This window comes from Trichomycterus rosablanca, chromosome 2, assembly GCF_030014385.1.
Source record: "Trichomycterus rosablanca isolate fTriRos1 chromosome 2, fTriRos1.hap1, whole genome shotgun sequence".
Classification (NCBI taxonomy): domain Eukaryota; kingdom Metazoa; phylum Chordata; class Actinopteri; order Siluriformes; family Trichomycteridae; genus Trichomycterus; species Trichomycterus rosablanca.
The window spans coordinates 17,457,693-17,475,015 of record NC_085989.1 but is presented as its reverse complement, the minus strand read 5'-3'; the positions used below and the strand labels follow the sequence as shown (position 1 = coordinate 17,475,015).

Below are 17,323 nucleotides of genomic sequence, written 5' to 3'. Positions count from 1 at the left end.
ATGCTCTAATATATTTAGGATGTAATATATAGGTCAGGTTTAAAGTTTAGGAGTGAACACTTTCAGTGACTTAAAACATAGTCTTGGCATGTCAGTTTACCTACTCTCTGCCCAACATGATGTCCTATTCATTCAAGTACCCAACAATCATTTTTGTCTTAATTCCATTCCTTCAACCCTCTCAATGGCAACTTCTAATACTCCTCTAGACACACGACCCTCCTTGCTTTACCTTCCACCAAATAGCTAGGTAGTATTTACTTCCAATTCCTACCTGGTCCCACCAGCCAATGAGCCAAGGTTTGGTGCAGGTTTCACAGAACAGGTCCATCAGAGGGCTCCTGTGTTCAGCAGCCTGCCCTCCACCTTCCAGCCCTTCAGTCGCCCCCAGCTCCAGCTCTGCCCCTTTCCTCCCCTGCAGGCTGCTGTAGCTGGAGGAGTGGGGCAACCGGTAGGCTGCGGGCCCAGGCGAAGAACAGGGTGAAGTCATTGGCTCTAGGGCCTCCACCACACCCATGCTGAGCGAGACAGGCGGCGGGGGCCGCTGGCACTGGCAGGAGGCGCGGTAGTGCAGCGGGACCCGGGCAGTACGCGTACCCCAGCGGCATACGGGCGCAGTCAGGGTGCGCTTGCTGAGGCCGCAGTCAGCCCCGCCAGGCCACTCCAGAGTGTGGATTAGCAAAAGTCTAGCAACAAGGCACTCGAAAGTACTTTCTGGCTGGCGCTTCACATGCGGGTGTCAAGCACAGGCAGGGTTGAGAACGGCTCGCCAGGAGCCGCCTGGATCCGCAGTCCAAGTGGGCTACATCGCTTCTGAGCGGAGGAGCAGAGCTGACCCAAATCCAGTCGCACAGGGAGGGGGTAATGGAGTGGAGCCGACCAAGATGGAGAATTCGGGAAAGATGAGTGCGTCTGAAGGGCACGGGGGGAGAAGGCAGTAGGGAGGAGAAAGAAAATAGACCACGTAGTCCGAGGGAAAAATAAGCAAGAATTACAGTATAAGACAGAAAAATGAGAGGGACTGCAATGGTGACGATAGATGACAGAGTTCAAGAGAAATAACAAATGAGGCGACAGGATAGGATGGGAGAAAACAACACTCCGAGCTGTGTGCTAACAGGAACACTTGGCTCACAGCGTACAGAAAGGAAACAAAATCAAAGCCAGGGCCTTTAGCTTGTAATGAAGGCACTCCAGAATCCCAGTCAAGCGGAAATTGGGAAAAACAGCTTTTTGCTTGATGTCCTTGGATCTGTTGCCCCTCCCCCACCGTGTAGCTCCGAGCCGGGCCCCACGTTGCCAGTCCGTGCAGCGATCTCTACGAAGAGCTTCAGCTCCTATCCATCCAGCGATGCTGTCTTCCCGACAGAGCAGGGTGACCTGAATCCACGCACAGAACACAACAGCAGCTCCTGCCTACCCAATCCACCAATGCCTTTCTGTTTCTGTGTCCCTGTCTCCCTGGATGCTGTAGACGGCTCTTGCAAGCTAATCAGCCTCTTCTGATGAGAGAGTGCATGTGTGTGCGTGTGTGTGTGTGTGTTTGTGTGGGGTGAGTGTGCAAGTGCGCACCCTGAGTGCGCATGTGCTGCAGAGGGCATGCCAGTGTGTGGGAAAAAACAGAGTGCGTATCTGTTCGTAAAGGACTCGAGTTCATTATCATTTCTGCATAATTGTATTTTAGGTAGATCTGTGTCGGCTAATACGTGTATCATCAGCTTAAATAAAAAATACACAAGTACTGTGTCTCAGCTTGGATTCTATCACACAGGTACACATGAGCTTAAGCAAATTCAATTTGTTTTATCTTGTATTTACTCAAAAAATATATAAAAACGCAGAGTACAGCTCTATATCTTGCAAATCAGTTAAAAAAGAGAGAGAAAACGTCCCTGTCATTTTAAGACAGAGAGGTACCAAAGAGAGTATATGGTTTGTCATTGGGCAATATTGAAACTGCATGGTCCGTGGTCACAGCTAATAGCCAATGGTAAGGCAGGATGTGCAGACCCTGCTGCAGTTCCGTAGCAACCAAGGTTAAAGCTCAGACATCAGCATCAGGACCAGAAAGCTTCCTCTCCATTTCTCTCCCTCTTCTTTCTCTCACACATGACTTCTCTTCCCTCTCTCTTCTAAAAACTACAAGAGTGTGTACGATGATGCTGCCAGGCATTCATCCTAATGCTTCATTGGCTACAATACAAAGGCAGCTGTGAAATACACTGCAATGGAGAACATACTTAAATAACATCTAGTCGAACGCCCCATGCTAATCATTCACAAGCATTGAACTACAGATCTCTAAGATGAGATACAACTTCAGCCATTTACTAGTATATGACAAAATAAAAAGTAGGTGTGTACTGCATGATACAATTAGGCAGCTAACTTCCTACCATGCTCTGTGATAAAGCCCTGAATTATCGTGGGACCCACAGGTCCCGAAGCAACTGCTGCTTGGGCAACAGCAGGGCTTGTTAAACTGCATTGCGCAGAATGCTGGTTCATTGGGAAAAAAAGGTACAGGTGTAACATACACTGATCAGCCTTGTTTCTACACTCACTGTCCATTTTATCAGCTCCACTTACCATGTAGAAGCACTTTGTAGTTCTACAATTACTGACTGTAGTCCATCTGTTTCTCTGCATGCTTTTTTAACCTGCTTTCACCCTGTTCCTCAATGGTCAGGACCCCCACAGGACCCCCACATAGCAGGTATTATTTAGGTGGTGGATCATTCTCAGCACTGCAGTGACACTGACATGGTGGTGGTGTGTTAATGTGTGTTGTGCTGGTATGAGTGGATCAGACACAGCAGCGCTACTGGAGTTTTTAAATACCGTGTCCACTCACTGTCCACTCTATTAGACACTCCTACCTAGTTGGTCCACCTTATAGATGTAAAGTCAGAGGCGATCGCTCATCTATTGCTGCTGTTTGAGTTGGTCATCTTCTAGACCTTCATCAGTGGTCACAGGACGCTGCCCACGGGGCACTGTTGGCTGGATATTTTTTGGTTGGTGGACTATTCTCAGTCCAGCAGTGACAGTGAGGTGTTTAAAAACTCCATCAGCGCTGCTGTGTCTGATCCACTCATACCAGCACAACACACACTAACACATCACCACCATGTCAGTGTCACTGCAGTGCTGAGAATGACCCACCACCTAAATAATACCTGCTCTGTGGGGGTCCTGACCATTGAAGAACAGCATGAAAGGGGGGTAACAAAGCATGTAGAGAAACAGATGGACTACAGTCAGTAATTGTAGAACTACAAAGTGCGTCTATATGGTAAGTGGAGCTGATAAAATGGACAGTGAGTGTAGAAACAAGGAGGTGGTCATAATTTTATGGCTGTTTGGTGTGTGTTTGCCCTGTGATGGACTCGCGACCTGTCTGGGGTGTTACCTGTCTTTCATCCAATCAATCAAACACACTGTGACACTCATTAGGATAAAGTGGTGGTAAAACAGACTATAAATGAAGGAATGATTGTAGACTTATGGAAGACCTCTGGCTTATATTTTAGACAGTGCTGCCTACCACCATTATAAAAACACCAATAGCTTCCATCTCTTCAGTTAAACTTACACAGACTTGAAATATCTAAGCCAACACATATTACCGCTTAAGAAATCGTCCCATATTCCCATCTATAAGTAGAACAGGAACTTAGGTTGGCTTTTCATCTTTAAGATCATTGAGTAGTTACACCTAATGAGTCAAAACCATGTTAATTCTACTATTTATTAACATAAGAATACAACGACCCTTTGCCAACAGCTGCTAAGGTAGGCACCAAGTCCCCCAACTGACCTGTACCCTAGCCAAGCAGGCATAGATTCATGTAGACATATTGTACATGACTGGTTAACCTACCAACCTACCAAAAGACAAAACTGTGCCTTGAGAGTGCTATGAGAGTGACTATAAAACTGGATTTCCCAATTCTCAGTGGTGGTGCTGCAAAGCAGGTGAAGACGCACCTTGTTGGAAGCCATCTCGCTGACAGAGCGGTGTGTCTGAATGGTCTCCAACTGATCCAAACACCAGTCTAGCTCCTCCAGGGTCTCCCTCGCCAGCTGTTGGTATGTCTCTTCTGCATGGAGAGATACAAGAAGAAATAAGAAATAACTCAGTGTTACCAATGTAGCTACCATAACAACTGACTTATAAAATGATGGGCAAAATAGTGCTTCTTTAGCTTGTATGCCTTATTTTTTTGACCTAATGTGGGGCCTTATTTTAAAGAGAAAACATATTTTGCTGTTTACTAACTAGAGAATATGAGTTTTTCTTTTAGCATGTACCTTGCAAAGCTTAAGCCTCAATTATGCCACAACCTGTTAGTGGCTGAAGACCTACTGGCAATTTATTCTGTGTATCTCTGAGCTCTTGTGATCGGTGGTTGTGTTAAAATTGCCCTGTCTGAAGTGCAGCATGTGCTAGCTTTAACCAAAAGTGCCCAAAACCAAGGGATAATTCTGCTGACAAAAACTGAGACAAAGTAGTTCCCTTTCAAAAGACTTTTTAAATTATGAATATACACTGATCAGCCATAACATTAAAACCACCTCCTTGTTTCTACACTCACTGTCCATTTTATCAGCTCCATTTACCATATAGAAGCAATTGTAGTTCTACAATTACTGACTGTAGTCCATCTGTTTCTCTGCATGCTGTGTTAGCCCCCTTTCATGCTGTTCATCAATGGTCAGGACTCTCACAGGACCACTACAGAGCAGGTATTATTTGGGTGTTGGATCATTCTCAGCACTGCAGTGACACTGACATGGTGGTGGTGTGTTAGTGTGTGTTGTGCTGGTATAAGTGGATAAGACACAGCAGCGCTGATGGAGTTTTTAAACACCTCACTGTGACTGCTGGATTGATAATAATCCACCAACCAAAAATATCCAGCCAACAGCGCCCCGTGGGCAGCGTCTTGTGACCACTAATGAAGGTCTAGAAGATGACCAACTCAAACAGCAGTAATAGATGAGCGATCGTCTCTGACTTTACATCTACAAGGTGGACCAATTAGGTAGGAGTGTCTAATAGAGTGGACAGTGAGTGGACACGGTATTTAAAAACTCCAGCAGCACTGCTGTGTCTGATCCACTCATACCAGCACAACACACACTAACACACCACCACCATGTCAGTGTCAATGCAGTGCTGAGAATGATCCACCACCCAAATAATACCTGCTCTGTGGTGGTCCTGTAGGGGTCCTGATCATTGATAAACAGGGTGAACTACAGTCAGTAATTGTACAACTACAAAGTGCTTCTATATGGTAAGTGGAGCTGATAAAATGAACAGTGTGGGTAGAAACCAGGAGGTGGTTTTAATGTTATGGCTGATCAGTGTATAACCCCAGATCAAAAATGCTAGGAGAGCATGGAAATACAAAATAATAACACACTGCTTCTTACATTTACTTTGACTTTTATTTGATTGCAGACAGTTTGAACCCAAGATATTTCAAGATTTATCTGGTCAATTGTATTACCTTTGTTTATATACCTCCATTCCTGCACTTCGGGCCTGCAACACATCCCAAAAAATTGGGATAGGGGCAATTTAAGGCTGGTAATAAGGTAAAAAAAAAAAACTAAATATTGAAGCCATCCAACAGGTGATGTCAACATGTGATTGTAATCATGGTTTGGTTTGTTTGTTTATTAGGATTTTAACGTCATGTTTTACACTTTGGTTACATTCATGACAGGAACGGTAGTTACTCATTACATAAGATTCATCACAAGGTTATATCGGACACAGTCATGGACAATTTTGTACCTCCAATTCACCTCACTTGCATGTCTCTGGACTGTGGGAGGAAACCGGAGCACCTGGAGTAAACCCACGCAGACACAGGGAGAACATGCAAACTCCACACAGAAAGGACTCGGACTGCCCCACCTGGGGATCAAACCCAGGACCTTCTTGCTGTGAGGCGACAGTGCTACCCACTTAGCCACCTTGCCGCCCTCATGGTTTGGTACAAAAGCAGCATCCATGCTGGCCACTAAAAGGATGATTTGACACACCATATTTTAAACTTACGTACGTACGCTAACAGATGCTACCAGCAAAAGGGACTGGATCAAGCAAAGACTGGATCGATCAGATTTTTGTATGTTTCTCTTCATGAGTATTTACCTACAGTTACAGATGTAACACACAAACATTTTTGTTTGCCCCTAAAGGCCTGAATTGTAACAGATAATCACCAAGGGCAGTTGTAGCCTACTTGTTAAGGTACTGGACTAGTTATTCGAGAGGTTGCTGGTTCAAGCCTCACCACTGCCAGGTTGTCACTGTTGGGCCCTTGATCAACCTTTAATTGCTTAGACAATGTATACTGTCACAGTACTGTAAGTCTTGTGTCCTACATACACATCCTAATTGGATAAGCGGTTAAGAGAGTGAGAGAGTAAATGCAGAAAACGTAAATGTAAATTTAAGCCTGAGCAGGTATGCTTTTTCAGTCAGCTATATTTTCCTCAGTCTGGTAGGGTTACCAACCGTCCCGTAAAATACTGAATCGTTCCTTATTTGGAAACTAAACGTTGCGTTCCGTATTGAACTGATACGGGACGCGCTTTGTTCCGTATTTTATCAAAAGGAGAGAAATGCTGCAGATTAGACTGAGGCCGGGCGATATGTATGAAACAGAAGGAAACTGCTGCTACCGTGGGAATTAGAAAGCTTTGGTTATTTTATTATTTTAAGTAGTTTTCACTTTTAGTCTTAGTAAAGCCGTGTGTGCGCAGACATATCAGCATAACAACCTGTGTATTACTGTTTGAGTAGCGCAGTGGGCAGAGCGCATGGTGCATATTTTCCTGCCTTAGGTTCAAATCCGGCTTAGGGCGAAACTAAAGTAACACAAGCAGGGCCGGCGCTGGGGTGGGCGCCCCAGATTTTTTCACTGCCCCCCTAAGCAACGCAGTACAGAACCGGGGCTGCATGTCAGTGTGAAATGTTGTTTGCACTATTGAGAAAAAATATTACATGATGTTCTTGATGCATGTTGTTTTGCCTAAAATATGGTTCTGATTTATTATTATAAAGAATGAAAATAATAAATGTTAAACAGCCTAAATAAAACATTTTAATAATGTTCTTATGACAGCGGAAGACCCGTTATATTTTTTATAAGTGCAACCCTAACCGCCTAGGTAAACAAACGCCAATATGCCTTCCGCCAACCCAGGGAGTTCCTTATTTCCAGTTCTAAAAGTTGGCAACCCTAGTTGAGGGTGTCATCAAAAAGGGTCTGACCACAAAAGTACATGGGGCCATTTATTTCACAGCTCCGTGGCAGACAGAAAACAATTTGTAATTTATTTTCATTATAGCAGCAATCCGTTGAGAGCCATTCTTAGTCTTATTAAAGAGTCTGGTAGTTCTCCAGCCCTTGGGTCCCATATGGTTCCACTCCGTCCGGTGATATAATTCATTTTGTACTGGCAGCAGTGTCTACAACAGGAAGTGTGGTACAAGTAAATGTGTTAGACAGTGTGTGGGAAGAGTGCGAGTGTATGTAGGACAGAGTGAGAGTGGAAGAGAGAGTGGGAGAAATGCTCTCCAGCGACAAATTTATTACAGTAAACATACCAGAGAGTGTAGCAGGTGGAACTGTGGATTGGCTTGTCACTGGCGACCTCCTGTGGACCAAAGAGAAAATAACAGTCAGTTTAATAGCCAAATTCTGCCTTCTAGTGGGGAGAAGCAGTGACACAGGAGTGAGCTCTCGGCTTTATGAGAACAGTCGTTCACTATTTTTAATGTGTAATGGCAGAGGCATCACTACATATGATTCCTACAGGTGACAGCTTATCTAAACTATCAAAACTTATCAATAAAAAAGCCAGATTAATTATTTGCATACTTTTTTAAAAATATTTTCTTTATGCATTTTTCTCCCCTTTTCTCCCTTTTTAGAGCATCCAATTTCCCCATTGCATCATGCTTCCTCTCCACCAATGCCGATCTCTGCTCTGATTGAGGAGAAAGAAGCTAACCCACGCCCCCTCCGACATGTGGGCAGCATGCCGTATGCATCTTATCACCTGCACTTTGACAAGTGCAGTGCAGCCTAGCTGCGTGTACGGAGGGACACACCCTAAGAGCACTCTTTTTTTCTTATCTCTGTGCAGGCACCATCAATCAGCCAGCAGAGTAAGTCGTAATTGCACCAGTTATGAGAGAGAGAGACCATATCCGGCTTAGTCCCGCCTATATGAACAACAGGCCAAGCGTTGTTCATGTGGCCGGTCAGCCTCGGCCGGCAAGGCAGAGCTGAGATTCGATATGATGCATTAGAGATCCCAGCTCTGGTTCCAGCGTGTGTTTTTACCGCTGCGCCACCTGAGCGGCCTATTCTTTGCATACTTGATACAGACAAATAATGCCATCAGTCCACCTTCTTTTCTCTAAATAATTGAAATTAATTCCCCCAATTTTTCTCCCAATCAAGCCATACACAATTACCCAATCGTATTTCACCTCTACTGCTGCAGAGCTCCACTCCTGAACAAGAAGGGCCGTAACTAACACACACCCCCTCTAACAATGTGTGGTAGTCAGACTTTTTTTTTTTTACCAGCACGAGATGGGTTCATATGGAGATCCGTATCGCGCACTGATAGTCAGGCAATTATCTGAATGGTTTGATGAGTACAGAAATATCATAAACCATTTGCTATGGCCTTTGAAGGCACTTTATTTCAACCCAGCTGTACACTTGTGGGGTGGCCTCACAGCAAAATGGACCTGATTTCAATTCCCCAGCCAGGCGGACAGGGTCCTTTCTGTGTGGCGTTTTTGTGTTTTCTCTGTGTCTGTGTGGGTTTCCTCCCACAAGTCTAAAGACATGCAGTCAGGCCAATTGGAGCTGTGTGTGTGTGTGTGTGTGTGTGTCTGTAAATGTGCGTGTGTGTCTGTGAATGTAAGTGTGTGTCTGTGAATGTAAGTGTGTGTGTGTGTGTTTGCCCTGTTATAGTCTGGTGACCTGTCTGGGAGCTCCACTCCTAAACAAGAAGGGCCGTAACTAACACACGCCCCCTCTGACAAGTGTGTGGTAGTCAGCTGTTTTTTTTTTTTTTACCAGCATGAGATGGGTTCATATGGAGATCCGTATCGCGCACTGAGAGTCAGGCAATTATCTCCATTACCTGCTGTCTTTGTGCAGAAGCTATCAAGGTTGTAATTGTAGCCGTTATAAGGAATCTCGATTCTTGCCCATATAGGCGATCAGGTGTTTGTGTGTCTCACATGCACTTTGCAAGGTACACCCATCTGGTATGTACATTTATCGATTACTTTATAAGCTTGTGGGTATACAATTACTGACTGTAGCTCTTCTGTTGGTCTTGCACCAATTTATCATTCAAAAGGGACCCACATAGTAGAAGTTGGGCTTTTTGATGAAGAAGATGAAGAAGATATACTTTATTTGTCATATATACATATACCGGTGTACAGTACAATACAATTCTTTCTTCGCATATCCCAACTTGTTTGGAAGCTGGGGTCAGAGCGCAGGGTCAGCCATCGTATGGCGTGGATTTGAACCGCCAATCTTCCGGTTGATAGCCCAAAGCTCTAACCACTAGGCTACCACTGTCCCAACTTTTTTAAACCTTAATGTCAGGACTTCGAGGAGAATAATGCTATAACCAAAATTATATAACATAAACAGGCCAGTAAGTTTAAACACTATTAAAATCCCAACAACACTGCTATACCTGATGCACTCATGTCATTATCACATTTGTTTCACTGCACTGCTACATCATCGGGTCAGTGAGGGTCCATCTGGGGTCCCTTTTGATTTATAAATGGGTATCAAACGGGTATCAAAATATACAAAGCAACAGATGGGCTACAGCCAGTAATGTTATACCCACAAACTCTATCTGCATGGTAGAATGTGCACACATGATAGGTGTACCTAATAAAATGCTAGGTAAGAATATGCACCGATTAGGCATAACATTATGACCACCTACTTGTTTCTACACTCACTTTCCATTTTATCAGCTCCACTTACCATATAGAAGCACTTTTTAGTTCTACAATTACTGACTGTAGTCCATCTGTTTTTCTGCATGCTTTGTTAGCCACCTTTCATGCTGTTCTTCAATGGTCAGGACCCCCACAGGACCACTACAGAGCAGGTATTATTTGGGTGGTGGATCATTCTCAGCACTGCAGTGACACTGACATGGTGGTGGTGTGTTAGTGTGTGTTGTGCTGGTATGAGTGGATCAGACACAGCAATTCTGATGGAGTTTTTAAACACCTTACTGTCCCTACTGGACTGAGAATAGTCCACTAACCAAATATATCCAGCCAACGGCACCCCTGTGACCACTGATGAAGGTCTAGAAGATGACCAACTCAAACAGCAGCAATAGATGAGCGATCGTCTCTGACTTTACATCTACAAGGTGGACCAACTAGGTAGGAGTGTCTAATAGAGTGGACACAGTACTTTAAAACTCCAGCAGCGCTGCTGTGTCTGATCCACTCATACCAGCACAACACACACTAACACACCACCACCATGTCAATGTCACTGCAGTGCTGAGAATGATCCACCACCCAAATAATACCTGCTCTGTGGTGGTCCTGGGAAAATCCTGACCATTGAAGAAACAGGGTGAAGGCAGGCTAAAAAGTATGTAGAGAAACAGATGGACTACAGTCAGTAATTGTAGAACTACAAAGTGCTTCTATATGATAAGTGGAGCTGATAAAATGGACAGTGAGTGTAGAAACAAGGAGGTGGTCATAATGTTATGCCTGATCAATGCATAAAATCATACAGACACTGAACAAGAAATATAGCAAACATTAAAATGATCAGCAACATAATCTTAGTGGCTCTAATCATGATATGGTTGTTGCCAAATTGGCAGGTTTCAATCTCGTTAAAGATTACAGCTCACCCGGAGAGAACAATCATGCCTGTATGAAATTTATTATATCAGACGTGTTGGTGGCCGTCCTATTAGTGCAGGGAAGAATTCTAAACGATGGCTGAATAGATAAAGTGTGACAGTGACAGCTGGAAAACGACATAAAGGAAAATGAGACAACAGAATTACACTGACTTCTCTGTGGGTGATGTGACGTTGGCAAGAATGGTGAAGTTGCTTCTGACAGTCCTGAGACTGGCCAACACCTAGAAGAAAGAAAAAGCATGTAAGAGAGGAGAAAAGAAGCAATAATAATAGCAGTAATCCTTCTGCAGATGCTCACAGCTGTTAAATTTGCAATAATTATTATGCAGATGCATGCAGGTGTTCATAATTAGGACTTACCTGAGCAAAAGGGGTGACGATTAGATCCTCAGCATGACTGGAGAGCAGAAGTTAGAGAGACAGACAGTCAGGGCAGTTGTGTAGATATGAATTGCACTATAAATATATAATAATATGGAAAGTGGTAGCTCAGAAGTTAAGGTACTGGTCTAGTAATCAGAAGGTTGCTGGTTCAAGCCTCACTACCACCAAGTTGCTCTTAACCCTCAATTGTTAAAATTGTATTTAGTCGTAATTGTTTCCCCCAATTTTCCTCCCAATCTAGTCGTATTCAATTACCCGATTACACTACGCTTCCTTTCTACTGCTGCTAACTTCCACTCCTGACCGAGGAGAGCCATGACTAACACACGCCCCCTCCGACACGTGTGCAATAGCCGACTTCATCTTTTCACCTGCATGAGACGAGTTCATACAGTGTATCACAAAAGTGAGTACACCCCTCACATTTCTGCAAATATTTCATTATATCTTTTCATGGGACAACACTATAGACATGAAACTTGGATATAACTTAGAGTAGTCAGTGTACAGCTTGTATAGCAGTGTAGATTTACTGTCTTCTGAAAATAACTCAACACACAGCCATTAATGTCTAAATAGCTGGCAACATAAGTGAGTACACCCCACAGTGAACATGTCCAAATTGTGCCCAAATGTGTCGTTGTCCCTCCCTGGTGTCATGTGTCAAGGTCCCAGGTGTAAATGGGGAGCAGGGCTGTTAAATTTGGTGTTTTGGGTACAATTCTCTCATACTGGCCACTGGATATTCAACATGGCACCTCATGGCAAAGAACTCTCTGAGGATGTGAGAAATGGAATTGTTGCTCTCCACAAAGATGGCCTGGGCTATAAGAAGATTGCTAACACCCTGAAACTGAGCTACAGCATGGTGGCCAAGGTCATACAGCGGTTTTCCAGGACAGGTTCCACTCGGAACAGGCTTCGCCAGAGTCGACCAAAGAAGTTGAGTCCACGTGTTCGGCGTCATATCCAGAGGTTGGCTTTAAAAAATAGACACATGAGTGCTGCAAGCATTGCTGCAGAGGTTGAAGACGTGGGAGGTCAGCCTGTCAGTGCTCAGACCATACGCCGCACACTGCATCAACTCGGTCTGCATGGTCGTCATCCCAGAAGGAAGCTGACGCACAAGAAAGCCAGCAAACAGTTTACTGAAGACAAGCAGTCCAAGAACATGGATTACTGGAATGCCCTGTGGTCTGACGAGACCAAGATAAACTTGTTTGGCTCAGATGGTGTCCAGCATGTGTGGCGGCGCCCTGGTGAGAAGTACCAAGACAACTGTATCTTGCCTACAGTCAAGCATGGTGGTGGTAGCATCATGGTCTTGGGCTGCATGAGTGTTGCTGGCACTGGGGAGCTGCAGTTCATTGAGGGAAACATGAATTCCAACATGTACTGTGACATTCTGAAACAGAGCATGATCCCCTCCCTTCAAAAACTGGGCCTCATGGCAGTTTTCCAACAGGATAACGACCCCAAACACAACCTCCAAGATGACAACTGCCTTGCTGAGGAAGCTGAAGGTAAAGATGATGGACTAAACCCAATTGAGCACCTGTGGCGCATCCTCAAGTGGAAGGTGGAGGAGTTCAAGGTGTCTAAAATCCACCAGCTCCGTGATGTCATCATGGAGGAGTGGAAGAGGATTCCAGTAGCAACCTGTGCAGCTCTGGTGAATTCCATGCCCAGGAGGGTTAAGGCAGTGCTGGATAATAATGGTGGTCACACAAAATATTGACACTTTGGGCACAATTTGGACATGTTCACTGTGGGGTGTACTCACTTATGTTGCCAGCTATTTAGACATTAATGGCTGTGTGTTGAGTTATTTTCAGAAGACAGTAAATCTACACTGCTATACAAGCTGTACACTGACTACTCTAAGTTATATCCAAGTTTCATGTCTATAGTGTTGTCCCATGAAAAGATATAATAAAATATTTGCAGAAATGTGAGGGGTGTACTCACTTTTGTGATACACTGTATGTGGCTCAGTTTGGCATACTGAGAGTCACGCACTGATCTCCATGATCCCTGGTCTCTGTGCAGGTGCCACTGATCAGCCAGCAGAGGTCACAATTGCATCAGTTATGAAGAATCCACTCCGGCATCCAATGAGCCAATCATTGTCCACGCGCCCAGCCTGTCGGTAGCAGTGCTGAGATTCGTTCTCGTGAGTTTGAGATGTCAGCTCTTGTGTGTTAGCATGTTTTACTGCTGTGTAACCTAAGTCGCTTTGGACAACAGCATCTGCAAAATGCTGCAAATGTGAATGAGAACCTATAAAAGCTAGAACTATAATACATGGCTTAGAATCTTTAGGGTCGGATGAACAAACAGCCTAGCCACTGGAAGGTGCACTTGTCAGTGCACTCTCAGTGCTAGTCCCAAGCTCGGCTAAAGGAGGGTTGTGTCAGAATGAGCATTCGGAGTAAAAACTGTGCCAATTCAGGAATGCAGACCAGAAAGATCCACTGTGGCGACCCTTAAAATAAAAGAACAACCAAAAAATTTAATCTCTTTTATGACACTAACAATATGGCACCTTGGAGTTAAAAGGAAAACTCAGATAAAACCACAAGCCATCTGTGGCCAGGAGCTGGGAACAGGGAGCTGACAGAAGTGCTCTCTGGGTAAGAGATGGCATTACTGTCCTCTCTATTAATCATGCCATGCCAGCCAATTTCAGGCATGGGATTCCAATTTTGTGAGTTTATGTGTATGTTAATGGATTTTTCAAGTATGCTGATCTGCCTAATAATATCACATGACCCACAGCTATTAAAGAGGCAGTGGCTGGCTCCATGTGTCTTGAAGGAGCCACATGCTAGCCTTGCTCTTATGATTGGTTTCTGTCATGGGATGTGCGAGACTCAGTTGGTGAGAATTGGGACTGACTAAATTGAGGAACGGATACTACAAGCATTTTTTTAAATTTATAAATAACACAAAATGTATATTTATAAAAATGGAGTGCAGTCAATGTTTATAAACCCCTCATTGAATGTTACAGACCTAAAGTTATCCATTTTCTATTGACTCTTGTAGTGTTTTGCATGTACACAGATCAGCCACCTCCTTGTTTCTACACACACTGTCCATTTTATCAACTCCACTTACCACATAGAAGCACTTTGTAGTTCTACAATTACTGACTGTAGTCCATCTGTTTCTCTGCATGCTTTGTTAGCCCTCTTTCACCCTGTTCTTCAATGGTCAGCACCCCCACAGGACCACTACAGAGCAGGTATTATTTGGGTGGTGGATCATTCTCAGCACTGCAGTGACACTGACATGCTGATGGTGTGTTAGTGTGTGTTGTGCTGGTATGAGTGAATAAGACACAGCAATGCTGGTGGAGTTTTTAAACACCTCTCTGTCACTGCTGGACTGAGAATAGTCCACCAACCAAAAATATCCAGCCAACAGCACTCCCCATGGGCAGCATCTTGTGACCACTAACGAAGGTCTAGAAGATGACCAACTCAAACAGCAGCAATAGATGAGCGATCGTCTCTGACTTTACATCTACAAGGTGGACCAACTAGGTAGGAGTGTCTAATAGAGTGGACAGTGAGTGGAAACGCTATTGAAAAACTCCAGCAGCGCTGCTGTGTCTGATCCACTCATACCAGCACAACACACACTAACACACCACCACCATGTCAGTGTCACTGCAGTGCTGAGAATGATCCAACACCTAAATAATACCTGTTCTGTGGTGGTCCTGTGGGGGTCCTGACCATTGAAGAACAGGGTGAAAGCAGGCTAAAGAAGTATGCAGAGAAATATATGGACTACAGTCAGTAAATGTAGAACTACAAAGTGCTCCTATATGGTAAGTGGAGCTGATAAAATGGACAGTGAGTGGTTTTAATGGTATGGCTGATCAGTGTATGTGCTCAGTGGTGCTGAGGAAGCTGCTCACCCTTCACTGTTGATGGAGGAGTTGCGGGACATGGTTTTCGGGGACATGTCGTAGTCTGAGTCGGAGCGGTAGAGGAAAGACTCCCGCCTGCTGCTCTGGGGGAAGGAAGGATGAAGCACAAGCCCGGGACTCGCCTGCGAATCCATTGGGCTGCGACCAGAAGAGGGTCCATTCTCACCGTCAAAACTGGAGAAAGATACAGAGAGAGATGAAAGGTTATGAGTATGATCGTGAGACAGAAAGACAGTGATAAAATGTTGCAGTGAAAGATAGAAACTGCCCCTGTGATTTAGATTAGACATGCGGATTTGTTTGCCACATATAGCAAGGACAAGGCAGTCGAATTCAGGAGTCGTGATTGACTCCCTCTCCCCCTGGACAGCTCATTTTCTCAGAGGCTTTAAAGAGATGAAGCAAACGGAGCCTGAGCCACCTAGCATCATCATTAGCATAATCATCAGCAGCCTAATCAGAGAAGAATCTCTTGCTAGCATTTAGGATAATCACAGAAACATGTGGCCATTAGCCTGTCTGTAAACAACAGCAATGTGTCTGAAAAATGCACACGTCGAAAACAAGCCTTAGACAGAAAAATACGCAGAACCCTTCACTGCTGGTTACAGAGTATGTTTGCAGTCATGCTACGCTGCTAATGTGAACTGAAGTGCCAAAGAAAACTGAATGGCACCTGTAAACATCTGCTGAGGCGTTTATGGCCCATATGCAGCCTGCCATCTAAGTCAGCTCTGTTCCTGATTTGTAAATCCCACTGATGCATATAATGGCTAACATAAAAGCCTGTAATGAAAACAGATGAGCGGTTTCTATAAAGCCTGTGGCGTCTCTAAGAGTTAAGTGAAAAACAATGGAGGTTTTTAGCTGTCCATCCAATAATAGAATGGGTACTAACCAAGAGGTGAAAGGCACTGTTTTTTTTTTTTTTTATGCATTTTCTCCCCTTTTTCTCCCCTTTTTCTCCCCTTTTAGAGCATCCAATTGCCCCATTGCATCATGCTTCCTCTCCGCCTATGCCGATCCCTGCTCTGACCGAGGAGATCGAAGCTAACCCACGCCCCCCTCCGACACGTGGGCAGCAAGCCGTATGCATGTTATCACCCACACATTGACGAGTGTTGTGCCACCTAGTGTTGTGTACGGAGAGACACACCCTAAGAGCACTCTTTCCTCATCTCTGTGTTGGCGCCTCTAATCAGCCAGCAGAGGTCGTAATTGCATTAGTCTGACAGAGAGAGACCCATATCCGGCTTAGTCCCGCCCATCTGAACAACAGGCCAATCGTTGTTCATGTGCCGGCAAGGCAGAGCTGAGATTCAATACAATGTATTCAAGATCCAGCTCTGGTTGCAGCGTGTATTTTTACCGCTGCGCCACCTGAGCGGCTGAAAGCCATTGATTTAAAAAAGTAAAGGTCATATCCAGGGTTTTGTTAAAACTGCATTATTTTGCCAGTTAGCTTAAGACAGTAGAAAGAATTAAGTCGTGAAAACAACTGGGACCCTTGCAGGACTTTTACTTTTTTAATTTAGAAATGTACATGTCCGGCAACCATGCACACACATTAAAACTCCATTAGAAATTAAAAACAATAGAATGACCCCAACCAGAAATAATGAACCTAATGGGTTTAAAACAGTGGTCCCAACCCCAACTGGTCTGTGGGTCATTTATTACCGGACTGCACAGAAATAATGAATAATTAGAGATCGCTACAAAGCCATTAAAACACTGCTTCCATTTCCATTTCCTGCAGTGACGGCAACCAAAAAGTTACGAAGTACTTCGCATGTTATTATCTCCTATCACCCCTAGGTGGGAGCGATTGATGGCGCCTGCATGGGTCTGCAGAGTCGAGGGAGAATGAGGATCAGGGTGTGGCTCTCCGTACACAAAGCTGATCCACATATGAACTCGCCTCGCGCAGGTGAAAAGATGCAGTCGGCTACAGCACACATGTCAGAGTCTCGGGACTCCTCAACCAGGGTGGAGATCAACATCAGTAGAGAG

The 17,323-nt window shown here is 44.5% G+C and overlaps 1 protein-coding gene across 2 annotated transcripts in view; it reads right to left on the bottom strand.

The window, feature by feature from the left end:
• pde4a (phosphodiesterase 4A, cAMP-specific) overlaps positions 1 to 17,323 on the bottom strand; it is a 179,441-nt gene that overhangs the window by 29,968 nt on the left and 132,150 nt on the right. The window contains exons 2-6 of one of the 2 annotated variants that reach the window (XM_063012026.1): positions 15,299 to 15,484; positions 11,347 to 11,383; positions 11,137 to 11,207; positions 7,634 to 7,683; positions 3,991 to 4,103 (exon numbers count right to left, since the gene is read on the bottom strand). In XM_063012026.1, coding sequence (XP_062868096.1) covers positions 3,991 to 4,103; positions 7,634 to 7,683; positions 11,137 to 11,207; positions 11,347 to 11,383; positions 15,299 to 15,484 — 457 coding nt within the window. Of the gene's footprint in view, positions 1 to 274; positions 598 to 3,990; positions 4,104 to 7,633; positions 7,684 to 11,136; positions 11,208 to 11,346; positions 11,384 to 15,298; positions 15,485 to 17,323 lie in introns of those variants that run through there. The other variant, XM_063012031.1, reaches the window with a different exon arrangement.